Consider the following 25,698-nt stretch of genomic DNA (forward strand, 5'->3'; position numbering starts at 1 on the left):
ACACACAGAAATACAAGCCTTAGGTCATTAATATGGTCAAATCCGGAAACTATCATCCCGAAAACTAGACGTTTATTCTTTCAGTGAAATACGGAACAGATGTTTATTTTATATTCCTGTTACATTGCACAACCTTCAATGTTATGTCATAATTATGTAAAATTCTGGCAAATTAGTTCGCAATGAGCCAGGCGGCCCAAACTGTTGCATATACCCTGACTCTGCGTGCAATGAACGCAAGAGAAGTGACACAATTTCACCTGGTTAATGTTGCCTGCTAACCTAAATATGCAGGTTTAAAAATATATACATCTGTGTATTGATTTTTAAGAAAGACATTGGTGTTTATGGTTAGGTACACGTTGGAGCAACGACAGTCCTTTTTCGCGAATGCGCACGGAATCGATTATATGCAACGCATGACACGCTAGATAAACTAGTAATATCATCAACCATGTGTAGTTATAACTAATGATTATGATTGAATAAGTTTAATGCTAGCTAGCAACTTACCTTGGCTTCTTACTGCATTCGCGTAACAGGCGCCCACCTCGTGAGGCAGGTGATTAGAGCATTGGACTAGTTAACTGTAAGGTTGCAAGATTGAATCCCTGAACTGACAAGTTAAAAATCTGTCATTCTGCCCCGAACAATGCAGTTAACCCACTGTTCCTAGGCCGTCATTGAAAATAAGAATGTGTTCTTAACTGACTTGCGTAGTAAATAAAGATTAAATAAAAGTGTAAAAAAAAATGTTTTCTTAAAAACGGCAAAAATCGGCATCCAAAATTACAGATTTCTGATTATTATGAAAACTTGAAATCGGCCCCCATTTTTGATTAATCGGTCGACCTCTAACACACACACATACAACACACACTGTGGTCTAGTCTCCCACAGCCAGATGGTATTAGATCAATTTACAGCTTTATCTTCAGTGTTCTTGAAGATCTCTAAGATCTCTTCTCTTTTCATTTGTGCTTCATTTCCTTTTAAGCAGCAGGGTGCACAGAGTTATTTGCTTTAGCAGGCAGATAGCAGCACCATGAAAGAGCTGGATAACTTGAGTAACTAATGAGAGGCCTTAGATCTGGCTACTCCAGTGTCAATTTAATTGAACTCTGCCGGGCAAATGTTAAAGATCTGTACCTTTTTTTTTGTTGACTGAATGTACTGTTTTGAAAGTGGGTGAACAGTGCTCTGCTGCTTTTCAAATACAAGTGTGACCTCTGTTTACCTTTGTTTTAACAGGAAATGTTGGATTCAAAACTATAATTTGTTTTCCTTGTTTTTAACAATAGTATTTTGAATGAAGAAAGCTAAGATTGAGATTAAGTTGTCCTGACCTCAGTAAATCAGTTCAACTAAACCACATCATTTGTCTAGACACATTTGCCAGCCAGACCATTGAGAAGAGCAAATATGATGTTTTTTGTGTTACTGTTCCACTCCTATAAGAACATGAAGTCATGTACCAGGCCTGAAAATAAAGGGCAGAGAGAACACAGTCATTACCAGTTTAAAGAACAGCTCCAGTGACCTCTGATGATGAATATAATATGATGATTGCAGACAGACATGTTTTTATGAAGTTGAAAATGTACCCATGTCGTAAGAGAGTCATATGTGTCTATGTCATAAGTAGAAATAGCTACTGCCTCATGATCCATGACGTTTCCTATGACCCAGGCACCAACAGAAACTTACCAAAAATGTAATTTTCTCTCATTGCTTTCCACTAGTTGTTCTTTTAAGCTTCATGGCACCTTGCCTATAGATGATCCACAGCTAAATGAATATGAAAGAAAGTAAACATTGATTACTACACTTTTTGTTTTAGTTTGTATTCATCTGTTTTGCAATGTTTTGTTCCTTGTTCTCTAGCCATCAACATTTACTTAATCTCACTCTGTCGGTCTCTTTCTCTCTTTCTCACTCTAGTGTATGACAAACAGGGATTCTTGCTGAAGTTGGATGGTAATCTGTAAGTATTCCCTTAATACATTCCCTTTTCCAGTGTGTTGTGTTTTACCCCTTCACCTTGCTTTATGTGTTTTGACTACATGACGTTCATGTACACTGCTCAAAAAAATAAAGAGAACACTAAAATAACACATCCTAGATCTGAATGATTGAAATATTCTTAAATAGTTTTTTCTTTACAAATTTCAATATGCTGACAACAAAATCACACAAAAATTATCAATGTGCAATCAAATGTATCAACCCATGGAGGTCTGGATTTGGAGTCACACTCAAAATTAAAGTGGAAAACCACACTACAGGCTGATCCAACTTTGATGTAATGTCCTTAAAACAAAAAGTCAAAATGAGGCTCAGTAGTGTGTGTGGCCTCCACGTGCCTGTATGACATCCCTACAACGCCTGGGCATGCTCCTGATGAGGTGGCGGATGGTCTCCTGAGGGATCTCCTCCCAGACCTGGACTAAAGCATCCGCCAACTCCTGGACAGTCTGTGGTGCAACGTGGCGTTGGTGGATGGAGCGAGACATGACGTCCCCAATGTGCTCAATTGGATTCAGGTCTGGGGAACGGGCGGGCCAGTCCATAGAATCAATGCCTTCCTCTTGCAGGAACCTGCTGACACACTCCAGCCACATGAGGTCTAGCATTGTCTGGCATTAGGAGGAACCCAGGGCCAACCGCACCAGCATATGGTCTCACAAGGGGTCTGAGGATCACATCACGGTACCTAATGGCAGTCAGGCTACCTCTGGCGAGCACATGGAGGGCTGTGCGGCCCCTCAAAGAAATGGCACCCCACACCATGACTGACCCACCGCCAAACCGGTCATGCTGGAGGATGTTGCAGGCAGCAGAACGTTCTCCACGGTGTCTCCAGACTCTGTCACGTCTGTCACATGTGCTCTGTGTGAACCTGCTTTCATCTGTGAAGAGCACAGGGCGCCAGTGGCGAATTTGCCAATCTTAGTGTTCTCTGGCAAATGCCAAACGTCCTGCACGGTGTTGGGCTGTAAGCACAACTCCCACCTGTGGACGTCGGGCCCTCATACCACCCTCATGGAGTCTGTTTCTGACTGTTTGAGCAGACACATGCACATTTGTGGCCTGCTGGAGGTCATTTTGCAGGGCTCTGGCAGTGCTCCTCCTGCTCCTCCTTGCACAAAGGCAGAAGTAGCGGTCCTGCTGCTGGGTTGTTGCCCTCCTACGGCCTCCTACGGTTTCCTGGTAGCGCCTCCATGCTCTGACACTACGCTGACAGACACAGCAAACCTTCTTGCCACAGCTCACATTGATGTGCCATCCTGGATGAGCTGCACTACCTGAGCCACTTGTGTGGGTTGTAGACTCCGTCTCATGCTACCACTAGAGTGAAAGCACCGCCATCATTCAAAAGTAACCAAAACATCAGCCAGGAAGCATAGGAACTGAGAAGTGGTCTGTGGTCACCACCTGCAGAACCACTCCTTTATTGGGGGTGTCTTGCTAATTGCCTATAATTTCCACCTGTTGTCCATTCCATTTGCACAACAGCATGTGAAATGTATTGTCAATCAGTGTTGCTTCCCAGTTTGATTTCACAGAAGTGTGATTGACTTGGAGTTACATTGTGTTGTTTAAGTGTTCCCTTTATTTTTTTGAGCAGTGTATGTTTTCGTTAGCCTCGACAGTCATCAAACTCTTAAGACTGTTACTGCTTCGGCTCCTTATCACAAGTATTCCGAGTTATTTCACAAGATAATTATTTTTGTGTGTTTTAGTGTGTGTTTGTTAATGATTAAATCGATTAGTTATACGTACGAGCATGATACTAGCAACGTCAAGGTTGTGGCTTCCCTTCACACAGGGGGGTCGTTCATTTCATTTCGGCAAGTCATGACACCCAGATTGTTCTGAAATCGTTTCTGTAGTTAGAAAAAAATTAAGCATTCCGGAATCATTATTTTGTTGAAATATTATTTGATCTCTGAGAAGTTAAGCTAATTGATTTCACCCATATTAGCCATTTTAATTTATAGGATTCATATAATATTCAATAATTATAGTACCTAGCATCTTATTTGAACCAAACCTAACAATGATGAGTTCGACATGAGGAATTTCAAAAGAAATGGTCCAGGTACTTGCATTGATTTGTGACACAGGTGCAAAAAAAAGTTAGCATTTGAAACAGTTGCCAGGTAAACAAACCAAAGCTTGGGTTGCTGTCATACCAGCTCCCCAGCAGACTGCCGGCGCAGAAGAAATATCAGCCTGCGCAGAGAAGTACGAGATTGAGCTCAACTTTGTAGAGTTTTCTCATTTAGTTAACACTATCAACGTTTTTTGCTTTACCATGGGAATTGTGCTCAAATCAACACAATATTAGCCACTTTCAATGTAACATACCGAAACAAAACAACTATGCAAGACTTAGTATGCAAAACTAACTGCAATCGATTTTATTGTAGGCTGAGTGCATTGGAGTAGGATTCAATTGCATTGACAGGCACGACTCAGCCCACACTCTACATAGACCGGTATGCCATAACCAGTCAGAGATAAAGTAGGCCTAATATGCAAATATGCATTACCATATATGGATCTGTGCCACTCACTTTCAACTGTTTTGTGTTTACAGCATGAGCGGTCACGAGTAGACGTGCTTGTTTTGAGATCAAAGCGAGAGCTGCATATAGCCAGCCACCTGTGCACATTTGATCATATTATTTGCTAGTTAATGAGTTATTAGCCTTGTTATAGCTCATTTCTAGTCAAGAATGTGGGAGTGGTTGCTTACTACAAGAACACAAAATGTGTGCATTTCTAGACAACTTTGAAAAGCAAGTCAGGTAAAGAGCTTTTTTTATGTGTTAAAAGGGCAGTGTTGTATTTTGAGACGGTCTTGAATAAGCTAAGTAGCCAATAGGCATAATTTGTCTGGTTCTCTGTAATAATGGTATGGGAATAATAATGCATTTTATTTTGTAAAGTGGTTTCTTGCATGAAACATTTTCAGTCACCTCCGTGTCTGAAGGACAAGTGGATAAACAGGTTAATGTCAAACCCGGCATGTTTTTTTTTAAAGTCTCACGGAATGTAGACCAACATTTAACGCCACACATTTGCTGCTACTGTGGGCTGAATGATAGAACAGCTGTTTCCATGTTAATGTTATGGGATGTATTTTTCTCCATTATTTTTTATGGTTGGCCATTCTGATCAAGCACCTTTTTCCCCCACTCCTATCGATAAAATCATTCTATTAAGTCATACAAAAGTGTTACTGTGCTTGAAGTCTAAAATGCATTCTGTCATTGCTAAATGTTCAATGCAGGGAGGGGCAAATTTGATGCGAGTGGGGGTCAACAACAACAAAAAAATCAGTCACCAAGGGGGGCCGCAGTGGCTCATGGGTCCGCGTACCCACATCCATACCACATGCAGTCAGAGTCTTTTGGGGGCCCCTAAATTTTCTGCAATTCTACACATTTTACCATGGGGTGGAGAGAAATGTTTGCAGTTTTTGTTATGATATCTGACTGTGAGTGACTAACAAAATCAAATGGGGGCTGCCCAGTCGGAAATTAGACCATGATTTACTGCAAGTTTAGATTGCTGACCGCAAGACTAACTTACAATCTGAAGTATTTTAGCTGATGGCTTATTGAGTGACTTTCAGTGATGAACGGTTATCCCAATTTGAGCCCAGAGTTGACCAAAGTTACCTCACTAACTCCTCAAACCTGCTTCGTAGGATACCCCTCTGGTCCATAGGCTGCTTACAGTTTTTCTGCTTAAGAAAACCAATGTAATTTGAGTGAACTCTCCCTTTAACAATGGGGGGGATTCAGGATGTAGGACGGGACAAACCCAACAACTTCAATGAGAAATTTCTCTGAACAGGGGGGAAAAAACATCACCAATCGCTGAGAATACTGTGCATTACATAGTATGAAGAAACAATACTCAGAGCCGCCGCTCCATACTACTTGTTAAATATAGAAAACTGATATTATATACACATTGTTAGTTTAGTTAGGTACTATATTTATTCAATATTATATGGATCTTATGAATTAAAATGGCCAATTTAGGTGCAATCAATTAGGTTAATTAAATTATATTTCAACAAAATAATGTTGCAGGAATGCTAATCTTATCTGTTTCTAACAACAAACTATTTCAGAACAATCTGAGATGGTGGAACAACCCAGGGATCTCATTCATAAAATGTAAACGTGTCTGCTAAGTGGAATAGATTAGTATAACAATGCTATGGTGTTGTGCCCTACTTTTCCCCAACTGATGTAGTTCCTCTGGCTTGTCTGTTTATTAGACTAAGCTATGGACTGAACAGGTTATTCACGATGAGGTTAAAATCTGCTGTTCAGAGCAGTAATTAATATCAATGTGCATGGTTTTCAGAATATGGGCCTGGCGCTCTGGCTTGCATCCCAAATGGCACCCTATGCCCTTCATAATGTCTTCTTTTGACAAGGGCCTATAGGGCTCTGGTCACAAGTAGTGCACTATAAAGGGAATAGGTTTGCCATTTGGGACACAGGCTGTCTGTGAGGGCAACCGTTTTCTCTTTACTTAATTGATCTGTTGACAACTGGTGCCCTCACCAACGACCAGCCCCACCTCGACTAGAAACCATTTTCCTAATAATTTTAGGGGCCTCTTGGGGATATATTTAGCTTGCTGGAAACAGGGATACTGTAATTCCTGTGGCACTTCCTGATTTAGTTCCTCGTTTTAGATTTGATAGCAGCCATGACTGAATTAAACCGTGAGTTGGTTGAGGGTTGTGGTTTGATGTGGGTGTCTCGTGTGTTCGTAGGTGGTAAGAGTTAAACAAATGATTTAGCCAATTAGCTTCAGCCGGCTGGTGCGTGACAGTGGCAAAGTTGGTTTGACTTTGGATAAACTCGTCCCAAGGCTTGAATTGCTGGCGCATAGAGCCTGGTAACAGTGTGGGACTGTTTGGAATTCAGGGGTAGTGGATTTACTGAGTGACATGCTAATCAATTCAAATTCTGTTAAGAGGCGCGGCTCTAAATCGAGGCGGGAGAGGGTTGTCACTAATTAACACAGCCACAAAGCCATAAACCTTGCCTATTTCTAAAATGCCTCTTCTTAAAATCTGATTTTAAAGCTAACACTAACCACACTGCTAACCTATGCCTAACCCTAACCTTAAATTATGACCAAAAAGCACATTTTTGGAGTCCATTTTTACTTTGTGGCTGTGGAAGCGAGTGGAAAACAAGATGTTCTATCACATGAACCATATTATTTTGGGGAAGCACAATTGAGTTGGGCATATAAAGTTTACGTGTAAAAACTATTTCTAAGATGCGTACTTTCAGATTTTCTAACTCACTTCCTTAAATCACTTGCGCTGCTTGAACTTTGAAGTCCACAATGTAGGGGGGAGGTTCTAAGGGTTGCACTAGATGGTGATGGACAGAGATTAGCCAATAAAAACTTGCGGCTGTTTGACACTCCTGCCGTAAGTGCTCATTTGAGTGGGTGAAAATAGACTAAGTCGAGGAGTGAAGTTGGGGGAGGTGCATCTGACAGCCAAGTCTGTCTGGTTTTCTAACAGCAAGGCTAAGTGCAACATGGCAGCGTTGCCATTCTTTATAAAAGGTTGTTCTCCAGCCACCAGATCACACACTTAAACTGAGAATGTATGTGTGTACATTGTATAATAAATTGGTGAAAGAGAACCTAAAATATCACATTAATTTGTAAATTTCTATTGTATACATGAATTGTGGCAAAGTTGGTTCCTGTTTCAGTCACGTCTTTCGTCACATTCGCGTGGGTCTAAGAAAAACACCCTAATGATTGGTTGACAAACAAGCCTCCCACAATGCATGCGATGACTGCAGGATAAAGTTGGTGAAGAGCCTGACAACTGCAGTGTCGGAACTTGTTTCCCCATAATGCAACACACACCAACGATGGCCACCAACTTGACAAAAGGGATCCGCTCAGAGCGCACCCATAGACTCCCATTCAAGTTCCATTCTGAGGCGCTGTAAAACCAGACGTGCAACTTGTTACGTTCCCCAGCAAGAAAACCAAAAATGATGCCCAAACACGAGGGGGAACTGACGGTCACTGACCAACAACCAAAACAGGTGGGGTTTTAGGAGGCGTTCTGAAAGACACTCATGGGGTTGTCTACTGAAAGTTGACTAGCAACAACAACTGGAACAAACCTAAAAGACCCACCATGAGCATCCAGTAAATTTGCTCAAGAGGCAAACAAAATAAAATCCCACACCAAACTTAAAGACGGGAAGCAATCAAAAAAAGGAATATTTTAGACAAAGGAATGTTTTTCTAGAAATCAAATAGGGAGCGCCAACTAAAGGTCTCTCAAAACAACTAGAGTCCTGAGCTAGCCACTTTCAGTATCTTAGCAAAAAGAGGGGCGAGGGAAACATCTTTACTCTGTTCTGCAATCAGCTGCTTCAAGTGTCAACTGTAGGGACCCTCTATTCCTTCAGTGGTACTAGAAGATACTTGCTCACCTTTGGGGTTTTCAAAGGAGAGGTCAACTCAGGGGATTTAGCAAAATCCAGATCACCCATAAATGTCTCGGACAGATCGACCAGGGTGGGATCGCTCCTCAACACTAGACTTGCTCCCGGCGACTTTCTTAGACATAGTATGTGTAACGGCATACACTAGGAACACTCTAGGGCACTTTTCTGATAACCCATCAGCTTTCTCTACTCTGGGTTCCTTACAAACGACAGGATTTGGAACGACCTTCCCTCCAGCCACATTGTTTCCCAAAATGAATGAGACCCCCCTTTACCGGTAGGCTAAGCCTCACTCCAATGATAACGTAACTTGTTCAGACTTAAATTCAGACTTGAGTTCCATATTATACAAAGGAACTTCCATGCAACCATCTCCCATGTCTTGTACTAACAGACTGTAACCAGTTGCTGAAGTGTCAGACAAAGGCAAAACACCCTCCAAAATGAAGGCCTGGGATGCCCCAATATCTCGCAGTATCTTCACCGGCTGCTTAAAAGCATCGCCACTCTGCAGAGATATGAACCCTGCAGTACAAGCCGACTGTAAGGCAGCCGGTGAAGATTCTGCGAGACATTGGAGCAGCCCCGTCCTTCATTTTGGAGGTACAATCTAGCTGCGCCCTACATGCTAATGTGCTATATGTGCTAAAGTCCAATCTCAAAACAATAAATGTTTTAAAATTTAAAAAAAAAACTGTAACAAGCTGCACTCCGAATTGATGATTACTTGGGTACTGCCAGCTGTGGGCATGTTGACAGGATCCAAATAAACCCAACCCAAGGAAAACTATTACGGTACCCTTCATACTGTGACATACAATTTTTTCCTATCATCTCGCAAATCTCAGTTTTGAATGAGACTGACTTTATGACCAAAATTACACATTGTCAATTTTGACACTTGAATAAATGTTTTGATGCCTCATAGGTCATTTTCAAAACAAGAAGTTGCTTTTTAGGGGCAGTTGTGTTTCCAAATTTAGGAAATGTATTTACAGTACCAGTCAAAAGTTTGGACACACCTACTCATTCAAAGGTTTACTTTTACTACTTCATACATTGTAGAATAATAATGAAGACATAAACTATGAAATAACACATATCGAATCATGTATTAATAAAAAAAAGGTGTTAAACAAATCAAAATATATTTTATATTTGAGATTCTTTAAAGTAGCCACCCTTTGTCTTGACAGCTTCGCACACTCTTGGTATTTACTCAATCAGCTTCACCTGGAATGCTTTTCCAACAGTCTTGAAGGAGTTCCCACATATACTGAGCACTTGTTGGCTGCTTTTCCTTCACTCTGCAGTCCAACTCATCCCAAATCATCTCAAATGGTTTGAGGTCAGGTGATTGTGGATGCCAGGTCATCTGATGCAGCACTCCATCACTCTCCTTCTTGGTCAAATAGCCCTTACGCAGCCTCAAGTTTTTTTGGGGGGTCATTATTCTGTTGAAAAACATCGTGTCACGTTCTGACCTTAGTTCCTTTTTTATGTCTTTGTGTTAGGTTGGTCAGGGTGTGAGTTGGGGTGGGTAGTCTATGTTCTTTGTTCTAGGTTGTTATATTTCTATGTGTTTGGCCTAGTATGGTTCTCAATCAGAGGCAGGTGTCATTTGTTGTCTCTGATTGAGAATCATACTTAGGTAGCCTGTTTTCCCCATTTTGGTTGTGGGTGTTTAATTTCTGTTTAGTGTATGTTCACCTGTCAGAACTGTTTCATCTTCTCTTCATTATTATTTTGTGTAGTGTTCAGTTTTTCTATTAAAATATGACGAACACTTACCACGCTGCATTTTGGTCCTCCTCTCCTTCACCAGATGAAAACTGTTACAGATAGTCCCAAAAACAACAGATGGGATGGCATATCGCTTTCAGAATGCTATGGTAGCCATGCTGGTTAAGTGTGCTTTGAATTCTAAAATCACTGACAGTGTCACCAGAAAAGACCCCACCACACCATCACACCTCCTCCTCCTCCATGCTTCACGGTGGGAACCACACATGTGGAGGTTATCCGTTCACCAAGAGTGTGCAAAGCTGTCAAAGCAAAACGTGGCTACTTTGAAAAATATAAAATAAACTCAAGCAAAAAAAGAAACGTCCTCTCGCTGTCAACTGCATTTATTTTCAGCAAACTTAACGTGTAAATATTTGTATGATCATGACAAGATTCAACAACTGAGACAAAAACTGAACAAGTTCCACAGACATGTGACTAACAGAAATGGAATAATGTGTCCCTGAACAAAGGGGTGGTCAAAATCAAAAGTAACAGTCAGTATCTGGTGTGGCCACCAGCTGCGTTAAGTACTGCAGTGCATCTCCTCATGGACTGTACCAGAAATGCCAGTTCTTGCTGTGAGATGTTACCCCACTCTTCCACCAAGGCATCTGCAAGTTCCCGGACATTTCTGGGGGGGAATGGCCCTAGCCCTCACGCTCCAATCCAAAAGGGCCCAGACTCTTCGCTGGCCATGGCAGAACACTGACACTCCTGTCTTGCAGGAAATCATGCACAGAACGAGCAGTATGGCTGGTGGCATTGTCATGCTGGAGGGTCAGGTCAGGATGAGCCTGCAGGAAGGGTACCACATGAGGGAGGAGGATGTCTTCCCTGTAATGCACAGCTTTGAGATTGCCTGCAATGAGAACAAGCTCAGTCCAATGATGCTTTGACACACCGCCCCAGACCATGATGGACCCTCCACCTCCAAATTGATCCCGCTCCAGAGTACAGGCCTCGAGGTAACACTCATTCCTTTGAAGATAAACACAAATCCGACCATCACGCCTGGTGAGACAAAACCGCGGCTCGTCAGTGAAGAGCACTTTTTGCCAGTCCTGTATGGTCCAGCGATGGTGGGTTTGTGCCGATAGGCGACGTTGTTGCCGGTGATGTCTGGTGAGGACCTGCCTTACAACAGGCCTACAAACCCTGTCCAGCCTCTTTCAGACTATTGCGGACAGTCTGAGCACTGATGGAGGGATTGCGTGTTCCTGGTGTAACTCGGGCAGTTGTTGTTGCCATCCTGTACCTGTCCCACAGGTGTGATGTTCAGATGTACTGATCCTGTGCAGGTGTTGTTACACATGGTCTGCCACTGCGAGGACGATCAGCTGTCTGTCGTGTCTCCCTGTAGCGCTGCCTTAGGTGTCTCAGTACGGACATTGCAATTTATTGCCCTGGCCACATCTGCAGTCCTTATGCGTCCTTGCAGCATACCTATGGCACGTTCATGCAGATGAGCAGGGACCCTGGGCATCTTCCTTTTTGGTGTTTTTCAGAGTCAGTAGAAAGGCCTCTTCAGTGTCCTAAGTTTTCATAACTGTGACCTTAATTGTCTACTGTCTGTAACGACCGTTCCACAGGTGCATGTTCATTAAATGTTTATGTTTCATTGAACAAGCATGGGAAAGTGTTTAAACCCTTTACAATGAAGGTCTGTGAAGCTATTTGGATTTTTACGAATTATCTTCGAAAGATAAGGTCCTGAAAAGAGGACATTTCTTTTTGATGGAGTTTATTTGTTTAACACTTTTTTGGTTACTTCATGATTCCATATGTGATTCCTCCTCTGTCTCTGACTTTCCTCTTTGTTCCACAGGCCTTTGGAGCTGATGTACAAGTATGGCAATCTCAGCGAGGGAGTCTGCAAGCCTGGCTATGCAGCTGCTAAGATGACTGCCATTTATCCAAAGTAAGCAAATTATTTTTATGTGCATGTGTTATCATCTGCTCTGTTTTTCAGTTTTTATCATTTGGTTTCTGATGCATTGATATGATTCAGCACCCCATAAATATTTCCTCTCCCATTTAAGTAAAGCGTTTTACTTCCGGTTGAGATGATGATGGCGCTAATTTGACGGCCTTATTCAAGGTTTTATTTCACTCTCTGACCACACCTTTCCATCTCATTAACATTCAGTTGTACTTTCTAATCTGTGTCCTACTGTATTATATATGCCACTTCATGGATTCTCAGCATGATCACAATAAACCCACAGATTATTGTCAGCTCCATCTCAGATACTATATGAGTCGCTTCCTCCATCCAGAAAAAAACTTCCCCATAGAACCATTTCCTTGTCTGCTGGCAGGCTACTGGCCCATTGTCCGGCCCTCCTCAGCTAGTTAGAGGCAGCCATGGAGAGTCATAGGTGACTCAGATGGTCCTCTCATTGGACAGATCATGGGTTAAAAGGTGGTGGAGTGGTGGAGAAGATCTGAGAGAGAGGACCTCGGATGTTCTCCTCCAGTGTGTTTTCAGAAGGAGGCGAGGAGAGAGGTCACAAGGAATCCAGGAAATAAAAATTGAGATTGATCTTTCACCAGGCAGAGGCAAAGGGTCTCTGATATCCTACCATCCACAACGCTATGGAAACACATTTTCAATAGGGGTCATTACAAATGTCAGGCACATTCTATTTTACACATCATTATCTATTACAAATGTCAGATGTCTCAATAAGTTACCACTGACGTGAACTTTATTTGGTTGTTTTGATATTGGTCGTTATTAAAAGGACAGTGCAATTCACTATGAACGATACATACACAAATACCTTCTCAAAGCTTGCAAGGAATGATCATGGTGTGTAGTGAATGTTGACTTTGTCTTTTTGGGGACAAGAGAAGACTTTGGTCAGTGAGCGATCCCGATCCAGTTCACATTTGTGTTCTTGTCTATCCAGGTGTTTCTCCTTCTTACATACAGAACATTTTATATTTAAGTTTGATCTAATATTACCACAACATTCTCAACATGCACATTTTTAGCTCTGTAAAGCATGAGAAAGCAGATTGGAATACATCCCCATTATGTTTCTCTCTTGATTTAATGGCAATTTGCATTTTAAGGTGATATTATGGGCCCAGAATATTATGGGGTCATTTTAATTTCACTCATAGGACATTTGAACAGCATTTAATCCTACAAACAAAACCATATTTATTTCACTTCATATGTTGACAATCTGCACATGTGGTTTGAACATGCAATGTGTGGGTCTCAAGCCAGAGCGGTGTTTGAATACTCATACTAACCATACGTGACACAAATTGAATATGTAGTATGCTTATTGGTCATAGTTAATATGCCAAAAGTTCCCGGATGGCGTACTACATTCGCCAAAATATGAAGTATACAAGCAGCTTTTAGGACCCGTAATGTAATTCATCAGAAAAATGGGCATGGCTTCACAATGTTTTCACATTTGAAGAAAATTACAGAAAATATGCAGCTGAAGTCTGATGAGAGCGGATACAAATTCATTGCTTCAACTAATTATGACAAATGTTAAGAAAATGTTGAGCAATATAATAAAGTAATGACTTTTCAAATAAGTTGCGTTACATTGGCTGACAATTTGTTAGCTATGTGAGCCTTATGAACCACATAGCATAGCATATCATTACAGCAGTTGCTTGTATGTACTGGTATGTTAGCTAGCTACCTAATGTTAGTTGGCTACTAATACATCGAACTTGCCAGGCAGTATATTAACTATATGCTATCATGGCCTCCCGAGTGGCACAGTGGTCTAAGACATGCAGTGCTAGCTGTGCCACTAGAGATTCTTGGTTCGAGTCCAGGCTCTGTCGCTGCCGGCTGTTACCGGGAGACCCATGGGGCGGCGCACAATTGGCCCAGTGTCGTCCAGGTTATGGGAGGGTTTGGCCAGCAAGGATGTCCTTGTCCCATTGCGCACCAGTGACTCCTGTGGTGGGCCGGGCGCAGTGCATGCTGACACGGTCGCCAGGTGTACGGTGTTTCCTCCGACACATTGGTGCGGCTGGCTTCTGAGTTAAGTGGGCATTGTGTCAAGTGCAGCTTGGTTGGGTTGTGTTTTGGAGGATGCACTTCTCTCCTGAATCCATACGGGAGTTGCAGCAATGAGACAAGACTGTGACTACCAATTGAATACCACGAAAAAGGGGTAAAAAACTAACTAACTACCCAATGTTTATTGTCTTGATTATTCATGTCATTCTTAGCTAAGTGGTATAGTCATTGTGCATTCTCAATGGACATTGTTAATTCTGGCTCTCTACTCTGATTTCAGAGCACTCTCGTCTGAGTGTGTCAGAGCACAGAATAACTGATGAGTTTACAAACGCTCAACACCCAATGAATAAGGCCGGTGTTAGTAAACGTCAGCAAAGAAAAAACATAATTAAATGTGTTGCCAGCAGCACAGTTACAGTCACCAACACTCTGGATAACATGAAAACAGCCTAACCAGCTCTGATACGGTGGGTAAAATGGTCAGAGTGAGGTGTTTTCTCATTTGTGTCTGGAAGTAGCTAGCAATCTAGCCAAAGTTAGCCAGTTAGCTTGGGTGCTTGACTGCCGAGGTCAGAATGCTCAGATCAACCCTACTCCTCGGCCAGAGCATCCAGTGTGTGCTCTGAACGCACCGAGAGCAAAACACATTGAATTTAAGAATGGACAATCTGTCAACTCTTGATTTTGGAACGCCCAGAGCGCACTCTGGCACTCCAGATTGAATTTACGAACACACCCGAAATCGTAAAATGTCTAGCTAGTAATTTGATATGCTAACAAGCTAGCGAGAGGTTGCATTGCAACAGCAGCAACTTCCGTTAGACAGGCAAAGCCCTAGTACGCTCACCGGAAACGATACCGTGTTTACATGATAATTAAATGAACTAATAGTATGTAGTATATACTCATTAGGTAAGTAGTATACATTATGTTAGTATGGGTATTCGAACACAGCTCAGATCTTTTATCCTCTGCACCAGCAGGGAAGCCCTCTCCCATATGTTTTCAGTTTATAGCCATGTCAGTATGGTTAATCAGGAATTCCACGCTTTCTTTCAAACCTTCTTATACATAACTAATCCAGGGAAATATTGGTATCACTTCACCCATCCTATTTACATTTTAGTCATTTAGCAGACACTCTTATCCAGAGCGATTTACAGTTAGTTTACAGGACAACCACATATCACAGTCCTTGTAAGCTACTTTGAGGAAACATGTACTAATCAGCAAAGTCGGAGCTAGTAAGGCAGAAAAAGTCAAGTGTGAGTGTTAGTTCGGGGGGTGATGTGGGATTATTTAAGATACTCTTGGAAGAAGTAGGATCTGAAATGTTTTCTGAAGATGGACTCTGCTGTTCTAACTTCAGGGGGAAGCTGGTTCCACCATTGGGTTCCACCACTCCCAATGGGGCGGCAGCGTAGCCTAGTGGTTAGAGCGTTCGACTAGTAACCAAAAGGTTCCAAGTTCAAATCCCCGAGCTGACAAGGCCAGATGATTGTGCATCTTTGTTTGATTCTTCACATATGATTTGGCACAGTATTTGCAAGTGCACACAGCTTTTCGTTCTACATTAGTGGCAGTGAAATGTCTCCACACATCAGATAGTGCCCGTGGCATTTTCCTGAAAAGATTAGAAAACAATGAGTAGAAAAGAAAACAAATACAATTCCATGAACAGATAAATAGTTAGATTAAACAACTCCATTGAAAGATAAATGTTTTAAAATGAAACATGTATGGAAACAGGTGAATTAACACTCCTCCTCAATTAACACTCCTAAACCCCACATGGTAGCAAAAACTAACTGGCATAAATTGTTAACAAGTTAGAAATGATTTAAACACACTTTGCTGTAGGCTACTATTTACTAGTTAACAAATAATCATGCATGTCATATAAAATATATTCACCTCACCCAGTATTGTAATCAAAGCTTGCCAGAAAGAATGTAGTCCTTGGCTCAGACAGTGTAGTAGTTTGGGCCCAAATGCATCTCATTAGTGTGCAAGATCTTGACAATCAGCTGTACATGTGATGGAAGAATGCACTGTGCATGTAGAGGGTTGCAATTCCATTGAATTGGGGATAGTTTAACCAAAATATGCCACAAGACCTAGAATTGCCTTAAGTGTATCCCACCAAAAATATTCACTGTTATAAGTTAACTCCTTTGAAGAATTTAAGCAAAATTCCCCAAATTCCCAGGCTTAACTTCCAATGGAAAACTTCTGGAAAAATCCCGGAAATTTACCAGAAAGTTTCCGACCCTTTGTAACACAACCTTAGATATGGAATATCAAAGCTGTTCACGTCATGCGAGCCACAATGCACACTCTTTTTGCTCTTTAGATACACACAATGTCAACACCACACCACTCCTGGTTACCTTGACTGCATCCACTTTTCCCAACGCCTTCTCCACCATCGTCGGGACTTCAAAAAGGGTTTCCCAAATAAACATCATTGTCCAAAAAAACATAGTCCAACAAGCAAATCTATTTATAAAACCCTTTTTTACATCAGCAGATGTCAAAGTGCTGTACAGAAACCCAGCCTAAAACCCCAAACAGCAAGCAATGCAGATGTAGAAGCATTGTGGTTAGGAAAAACTTCCTAGAATAGCAGACACCTAGGAAGAAACCTAGAGAGAAACCAGGCTCTGAGGGGTGGCTGGTCAGGTGGATATTTTCAGAGTACAGTGCCATTTAAGTCCAGATTGTTCATCAGGCTTATTTTGAGTCAGACTCATTTTCCACAACAATTTTAGCTCTTTTTGTTCCATTCTTGGACTTCACTGTTGTCCACACATTTTTCTCGCTAACTGTACTCGACATGCTTTCAGCCTCATACCACACTTCTGCTTCCGCCATGTTCCGCTTCCTACCAACATCCGCCTCCTCGTTCAAGCTCTTCAATGGATTCTGAATCATCTAGCGTGTTTGCAGGCAGAGTAAAAAAACAAACAAAAAAACAAAGGATTATCTTTCCGGACCTTTACATGCAGTCGGTAGATACACCCAATACAAAAATAAAATTAAACGATTGTGTACTCACTCCTTCCTGCCTGTTATATTGAAACATTTGCTGCAAACAAGTCACTGAACCCAGGTAACCATTCTGTCAATTTCGATTTGTCCCTTAGCCTAACCTTAAATTAAAGGTTAGCAGTGTGATTTTAAGAAGAGAACATTTAACAGTGTTTCTGACTTTGTGGCTGTGTTAACTAATGATGACCCTACACTTGGACACCTTGCCATGGAGCAAACTTATCACAATTCATTGGATTATTTGTAAAGGTTTACTTATTTTTTACCTAGTCTGCATAAAAATAAAAAAAATCACCATTTTATAAATAGTAAAATTGTGTGATATGATTGCATTTTAGAACCCGGCTCCCCCCGTCGCCCCAAGATGAATGGTCTTGACCAATGACGTTTTAGGCAAATTTGTGTTGCATGGCCGGGTGTGCAGGGTTTGCTCGTTTGACCATTCCATTGATCCCTAAAGAGAAATCTCCATCCACCCGGGACACCAGGGCATGCAAAACGATCTCACCCATTGCTTCAATACATGCTCCAAACTGTTCCCTATTTAGGTTATCCATATTACCTGAGCTCATATTCTTTCTATTTCTATGGCAGATTCAAGGTCACAATTTAGATAGTCATTGATATACAGCTTGCTAGCTTGCTGAAATAAGACCGGGACAAAGAATATCGCTATTTGATAATGTCCGTGTGCATGTCCAAAAATTAACACGGTTTCACTGGAATTATCAAATGGCAAGAGTAAAATGTCAACCCTTAACATGTCAACAGATTGTATAGGCATGGTTTAGCTGAGACAGGTACACTCTTACAAAAAAAGATGCTAAGTAGAATCATATAGGGTTTTTCGGTTTGTCCCCATAGGGGAACCCTATTTGGTGCTGGTTAGAAACCTTTGCAGAGGTTCCAGCTAGAACCCTCTGTGTAGGGTTCTTCAAAGAACCCCCTGTATATGGTTCTACCTAGAACCATTTTATAATCTAAATGTTCTTCCTAGAACTGTTCTACCCAGAACCCCTTTGTCTTTGGAGGGTTATGGTGGAACCTTTCTATGAAAGGGAAGGGGTCTGATTTTCCTTATATTTTGTATTATTTATGTCAATACATTACATTTTATAAGGCCTTTCTTTGAGGGCCTAACAGTGGTGTTAGGAATCTCCTGGTTTGGCCTGCAAATTACATTATGCTGGCTTGCAAAGTGATGTGTAATTCCTATTGGAATCCAGCCAGAGTTAGGAAATCCAATAAGTGGAATTGTTAATCATCCGCAACCTGCATTCATAATGGCTGCCAGGATAGGAATGATGGAATACTGAGACTACCTCAATCATCTAAACTGGAACAACCATCTCAGTAACGGGTGCAATAAATCCAACAGATTAGATTGGTTTAGAAAACGGTATGTTATTTATCTTTGTGTAGTATAAAATGTATTAACTAATCAATGTTCATACAAACACACATATATTACAGTAAAACAAACTATTCTGAAAATCTCCATGCGATAGAACCAATATTTCCCAGCATGCTCTGTAGAACTGGTAGTCTTTTTCTGAAATAATGATGTTCACCTGACTTACAGTATGCCTGTCTTAACTGAAAAGGTGCTCTCATAGCTTCCATTAGCTAACTAAGGTTAGCATGCTAGCTAGTTACACTGACAGCTGTCAGTCTGTGCCCTATTTGTTGTTATTTCTCTGCTACATGTGGAAATCACCACAATGTTCCCACCCCAATTCCTGAATATGTATTGCTTCAGTCTTGGATGTGGACCTTGAGGTGGGCCTTTAAACAATCTGCCCCACCCTGATACAAATATTATCTTAATGTCAGCACAACTGAACAGTTTTAGTGTTTTAGGAATTTCTTGTCATATCCCCACAATGTTTCCACAACCTAAATAAGCATTCTGGGAACCTTTTAAAGAGACTAAATGTTTTCTGGGAACGTTCTTGTAACATCAAGTGAATGTTTTTGCAGCCTAAAAGACACTTTTAAAAATAAATATATATTTATATAGGCAAGTCAGTTAAGAATAAATTCTTATTTATTTATAACATGGCCTTGGAACAGTGGGTTAACTGCCTTATTCAGAACAACAGATTTTGACCGTGGCAGCTCAGGGACTCAATCCACCAACCTGTTGGTTACTGGCCCAACGCTCTAACCACTAGGCTACCTGCCATTGTAGAATCATCTGCACAACTGGACAGTTTTTGTGTTTTGGGAACATAATAATATAGCCACTGTACATCTGAGGCAGAATGCCTTAAAGTGAAGACACGTGAGCAGTAAATAGACAACATAATACATTGTTAGCTGAAACACTAAATCAACAAAGACTTGTTAACTATGTAATATGCATTTTATATGCATTGTTGAACATGCACCCTGAAACTCAATCGGACTTCAGATGTATGGGGAAAAACTCTATAAAAAGGGAGAATCATCAATTGGAAATGTTGTTTGTAGGAGTCTTACAGTTACTATAAGTCCTGTGGTAGAATGATCAGCTTACTGTGATGATACCCTTACTGTGGAAAATACCCTCATCAGATGTATCTGACATATCAGGTGATATGTTGAGGACAGTAAACATCTACACTGAGGTCATGCAGAATTTATTTTCATTGGTGCAGGTGGCAGGGCATTTTGAAGGAGGTTTTCCGGCCTCTGGGTGAACTGTTGTTGCTCCCTCTCACTGTAAAGACCAATGAGATACAATGCTGTGCAGAATGACAGCTCTTTCTCACCCTTGCCACCACCATCATATGCCCCTGAATCAGTCAACTACCTGTAATGAGGGGTGGAACTACCGAATGTCACAAAGCATCTGATTTCAATGGATGATGGAACCATTGCTTTTGTTAGTAGCGTGTCACATACATTCATCACAGGTTTTTCATATTCAATAGGTTTTACCTTTGTGTGGTCTGTCAAGACGATGTGGCTAATCATTCACAGACAGAAGATAGACAGCAGTAAGGTTTGTTTGTCAAAACAACATAGTGGTGATGCTAAAAACTAGTCTTTCTGTCAGTGGATTGGCAACTGTTTGAAACAGACTGGTGAGCAGGAGATTCCTGTTGAGGCATAACCCCTTGTAGTTATTGTAGTGTTCCCATGCATTCCTGACAGTTGTCCAGACAGCGTTCGCTCAGCTAAGCCTATGTCTTGATCTGTTTTTAGATGCATCTCTGCATTTCCTCTCACGCTATGTTGGATGAAGGATGCTGTCACCTCTCGCTCGCTCTCTCTCTGCCCATCCCTCCCTCCCTCGCTGTACTCTGGGTGCTGATAAAGACAGGGACAGCCAGTAGATGACCTGAAACACAACTCCTGTAATCCTGTAAAGCATGCTGCCTCACATTAATCAGAGCATCTCCTGCCTTACGTCCACATGGGGGTTCTGTCTGTCTAGTTGGTGTCTGGACACTGCTTTCGGAAAGTGTTCAGACCCCTTCCCTTTTTCCACATTTAGTTACGTCACAGCCTTATTCTAAAATATATATTTAAAAAAGTTCTCACACACAATAACCCACAATAAAACAGCGTTTTTGAAATGTTTGCAAACGTATTAAAAATAAACTGAAATACCTTATTTACATAAGTATTCAGACCCTTTGCTATGAGACTCGAAATTAAGCTCAGGAGCATCCTGTTTCCATTGATCATCATTGAGATGTTTCTACAACTTGATTTCAGTCCACCTGATTTGACATAATTTGGAAAGGCACACACCTGTGTATATAAGGTCCCACAGTTGGCAGTACATGTCAGAGTAGACAACAAGCAATGAGGTCGAAGGAATTGTCCATAGAGCTCCGAGACTGGATTGCGTCGAGGCACAGATCTGGGGAAGGGTACAAAAACATTTCTGCAGCATTGAAGGTCCCCAAGAATACGGTGGCCTACATCATTCTTAGATGGAAGAGGTTTGGAACCACCAAGTTTGAAACCTCTTCCTAGAGCTGGTCGCCCAGCCAAATTGAGCAGTCAGGGGAGAAGGGCCTTGGTCAGGGAGGTGACCAAGAACCCAATGGTCATTCTGACGGGAGCTCCAGAGTTCCTCTGTGGAGATGGGAGAAACTTCCAGAAGGACAACCATCTCTGCAGCACTCCACCATTCACGGCTTTATGGTAAAGTGGCCAGACAGAAGCCTTTCCTCAGTAAAAGGCACATGACAGCCGGCTTGGAGTTTGCCAAAAGGCACCTAAAGGTCTCTCAGACCATGAGAAACAAGATTCTCTGCTCTGATGAAACTAAGATTAAACTCTTTGGCCCTATGGTGAAGCATGGTGGAGGCAGCATCATGCTGTGGGGATGTTTTTCAGCGGCAGGGACTGAGAGACTAGTCAGGAACGAGCAAAAGATGAACGGTGCAAAGTACAGAGATCCTTGATGAAAACCTGCTACAGAGTGCTTAGGACCTCAGACTGGGGCGAAGGTTCACCTTCCAACAGGACAACGACCATAAGCACTTTTGGGTTCTGTGTTAAACTTGAAATGTTGCTTTCCTAGAGACTGGTTAATGGTTACCTGTACGGCCCAGTTGGCTTTGGAATGTGTTGGATGGACAGGAGGAAGTCACAGTATTGCTATATTGGATATGGATGGGCATATGTGGATTAGGCAAATGAGGGGTTGAGGTCAGGTCAGATCCCCTTAAGGGCGAAATTATGGTTTATTACCCTATTACTTCATCTTCCTGTCGAACCATAAGATGTTTATTTTTTGTTTACCTTTATTTAACTAGGCAAATCAGTTAAGAACAAATTCTTATTTTTAATGACGGCCTAGGAACAGTGGGTTAACTGCCTTGTTCAGGGGCAGAACGACAGATTTGTACCTTGTCAGCTTGGGGATTCAAACGTGCAACCTTTCGGTTACTAGCCCAATGCTCTAACCACTAGGCTACCCTGCCTTCCCAATGTAAGGATTGGAGAGAAGGAGGAGTGCCTAAACTGGAGTATATATACTTGTGGTGGAAACATGTTTTGTATAATGCAGCTTTATTGATCCTCTGGGAAGAATTAAACATAGTTAAGCTTTCATAGTGTCCCTTTGAGTTATGTGAGAATTAGAACCTCTGAGAATTAGATTTAGAACAGTTGGCTCTGCAGGTAAGACCCTGGTGGGGTTTGTTCCCTGCTAAACCTGTAACAAGAGGGTGAAGGTCTCAGTTACACTGGCCGTGAGAGCGCAGAGTGTGAGTGTGTGTGGGGGTGTGTATGAAGGTTTGAACAAACTCTATTATAAGGGTTTGAGTCCGCTATTGTAAGGTTTGAGGCCTCTGTTTTTGTCCTAAACGAGGTTTGCGTCCTCAAAACGGGTTATATAGCAATAAAGAGAGGTTGGTTTTATGCCCTGTTGGGGTGGTGAACCATGAAAGATTATGTGGAAATAGGAAGAGAAGTGTGAATAATTTTGGAGATGTGGCTTATCAACAACAGTGATATTTAAGGCGCAATACTGGAATAAGACATTAAGTCATCCATATTCTCCAGTAATACATTTGCAGATTCTATAGTATAGGTTCTAATACAAGGTATTAAGGTCCGTAACCAATTCATAGGTACGAATACCATAACTATTATCCGGGGAAGTGGGTAGTGCTACCTTGGAAAATAGCTAATAGAAGGTGTGCATTATAGACGGGAGTGAAGAAATCTAAAATACCCTGAACACCTTCGGGAGAGGTTAGGAAATAACTATTGATATGGCAACAAATGGCCCCGATTCTCCCTGTAATAAGGAGCTAGAGGATTTTAATAAAGCAATGGAGGCTCTGAAAGAAGCACACAAGCATTCTACAAATTCGGCTCGAATATGAGAAAAATTGAGCAAACTGGATAAAAATCGGGCAACATTTCCCTGCTAACAGAGAATTCTAATCAAATAAAGAATTCAGGGAGGCAATTATGACTTTGCACAATGACAAAGAATCATCAAAAAGCTCAATATACCAGCATTTTGATGTCAGCATTCTATCAACAAAAAAATACAAACTGATAAAACTGGAATTAGTATTAGTACTCAGCCACAGAAAGACTGGGTACAGGAGTGCATTGATATAACTTGCACGTCTGCTTTGATGGCAGGTTTGAACCCTGTGATCAAAACGGTAACTGCGGGGGTCCTTTTTTTGTTATTTTTTGAGGTTATCATGGAAGGGTATATTAGATCATGTCTTAATGCATGGTAGGAATAATTTGACCACAAACAGTGTGTGTGAACCCGTTATGGGATTTTATGAATAATGACTAAATGATGTATACATTTAACGCAGGATTGTAATTAACAGAATTCTACCCTGTCTGATGAAGAATGTTTGTACATAGGCAAAGAGGAAGTGTTAACAGACAACCTGTGACCACAGTGAAACTAACAACAGTAAAGATGTCTGGTCCCCAACCAGGGAGGGGAGAAACCCTTGGGCTTGCAGTAGATTGTGTAACGTAGTAGCATATGTTAAGCAATATGTACAGTGCCTTGCAAAAGTATTCGGCCCCCTTGAACTTTGCAACCTTTTTCCACATTTCAGGCTTCAAACATAAAGATATAAAACTGTATTTTTTTGTGAAGAATCAACAACAAGTGGGACACAATCATGAAGTGGAACGACATTTATTGGATATTTCAAACTTTTTTAACAAATCAAAAACTGAAAAATTGGGCGTGCAAAATTATTCAGCCCCTTTACTTTCAGTGCAGCAAACTCTCTCCAGAAGTTCAGTGAGGATCTCTGAATGATCCAATGTTGACCTAAATGACTAATGATGATAAATACAATCCACCTGTGTGTAATCAAGTCTCCGTATAAATGCACCTGCACTGTGATAGTCTCAGAGGTCCGTTAAAAGCGCAGAGAGCATCATGAAGAACAAGGAACACACCAGGCAGGTCCGAGATACTGTTGTGAAGAAGTTTAAAGCCGGATTTGGATTCAAAAAGATTTCCCAAGCTTTAAACATCCCAAGGAGCACTGTGCAAGCAATAATATTGAAATGGAAGGAGTATCAGACCACTGCAAATCTACCAAGACCTGGCCGTCCCTCTAAACTTTCAGCTCATACAAGGAGAAGACTGATCAGAGATGCAGCCAAGAGGCCCATGATCACTCTGGATGAACTGCAGAGATCTACAGCTGAGGTGGGAGACTCTGTCCATAGGACAACAATCAGTCGTATATTGCACAAATCTGGCCTTTATGGAAGAGTGGCAAGAAGAAAGCCATTTCTTAAAGATATCCATAAAAAGTGTTGTTTAAAGTTTGCCACAAGCCACCTGGGAGACACACCAAACATGTGGAAGAAGGTGCTCTGGTCAGATGAAACCAAAATTGAACTTTTTGGCAACAATGCAAAACGTTATGTTTGGCGTAAAAGCAACACAGCCATCACCCTGAACACAGCCATCCCCACTGTCAAACATGGTGGTGGCAGCATCATGGTTTGGGCCTTCTTTTCTTCAGCAGGGACAGGGAAGATGGTTAAAATTGATAGGAAGATGGATGGAGCCAAATACAGGACCATTCTGGAAGAAAACCTGATGGAGTCTGCAAAAGACCTGAGACTGGGATGGAGATTTGTCTTCCAACAAGACAATGATCCAAAACATAAAGCAAAATCTACAATGGAATGGTTCAAAAATAAACATATCCAGGTGTTAGAATGGCCAAGTCAAAGTCCAGACCTGAATCCAATCGAGAATCTGTGGAAAGAACTGAAAACTGCTGTTCACAAATGCTCTCCATCCAACCTCACTGAGCTCGAGCTGTTTTGCAAGGAGGAATGGGAAAACATTTCAGTCTCTCGATGTGCAAAACTGATAGAGACATACCCCAAGCGACTTACAGCTGTAATCGCAGCAAAAGGTGGCGCTACAAAGTATTAACTTAAGGGGGCTGAATAATTTTGCACGCCCAATTTCAGTTTTTGATTTGTTAAAAAAGTTTGAAATATCCAATAAATGTCGTTCCACTTCATGATTGTGTCCCACTTGTTGTTGATTCTTCACAAAAAAATACAGTTTTATATCTTTATATTTGAAGCCTGAAATGTGGCAAAAGGTCGCAAAGTTCAAGGGGGCCGAATACTTTCGCAAGGCACTGTATGTGTTGGAATGGAATTGAAAAACAGCATTGTCATTGTCTTAGAGGAGGGACATTTATGACAAAATGAGAGGTATATAAACCAATGTACATGAAATGATGGGCAGAGCTCTCGAGAATAAACATCATTGACTATTTTTGACTGGTCTCCATCTGTTTCATTTCCCCCAGAACCTTACAAACTCTGGGTACAGACTCAGTATTTTAATTG

The 25,698-nt window shown here is 41.5% G+C and overlaps 1 protein-coding gene across 4 annotated transcripts in view; it reads left to right on the forward strand.

Moving 5' to 3' along the window:
- Positions 1-25,698, forward strand: part of LOC112246643 (CMP-N-acetylneuraminate-beta-1,4-galactoside alpha-2,3-sialyltransferase-like) — a 97,458-nt gene that overhangs the window by 16,523 nt on the left and 55,237 nt on the right. For all 4 annotated transcript variants that reach the window (XM_042320767.1, XM_042320762.1, XM_042320759.1 and 1 more), the window contains 2 exons: positions 1,942-1,984; positions 12,142-12,234. In XM_042320767.1, coding sequence (XP_042176701.1) covers positions 1,942-1,984; positions 12,142-12,234 — 136 coding nt within the window. The remainder of the gene's footprint in view (positions 1-1,941; positions 1,985-12,141; positions 12,235-25,698) is intronic.

This window comes from Oncorhynchus tshawytscha, linkage group LG01 (genome assembly GCF_018296145.1).
Source record: "Oncorhynchus tshawytscha isolate Ot180627B linkage group LG01, Otsh_v2.0, whole genome shotgun sequence".
Classification (NCBI taxonomy): domain Eukaryota; kingdom Metazoa; phylum Chordata; class Actinopteri; order Salmoniformes; family Salmonidae; genus Oncorhynchus; species Oncorhynchus tshawytscha.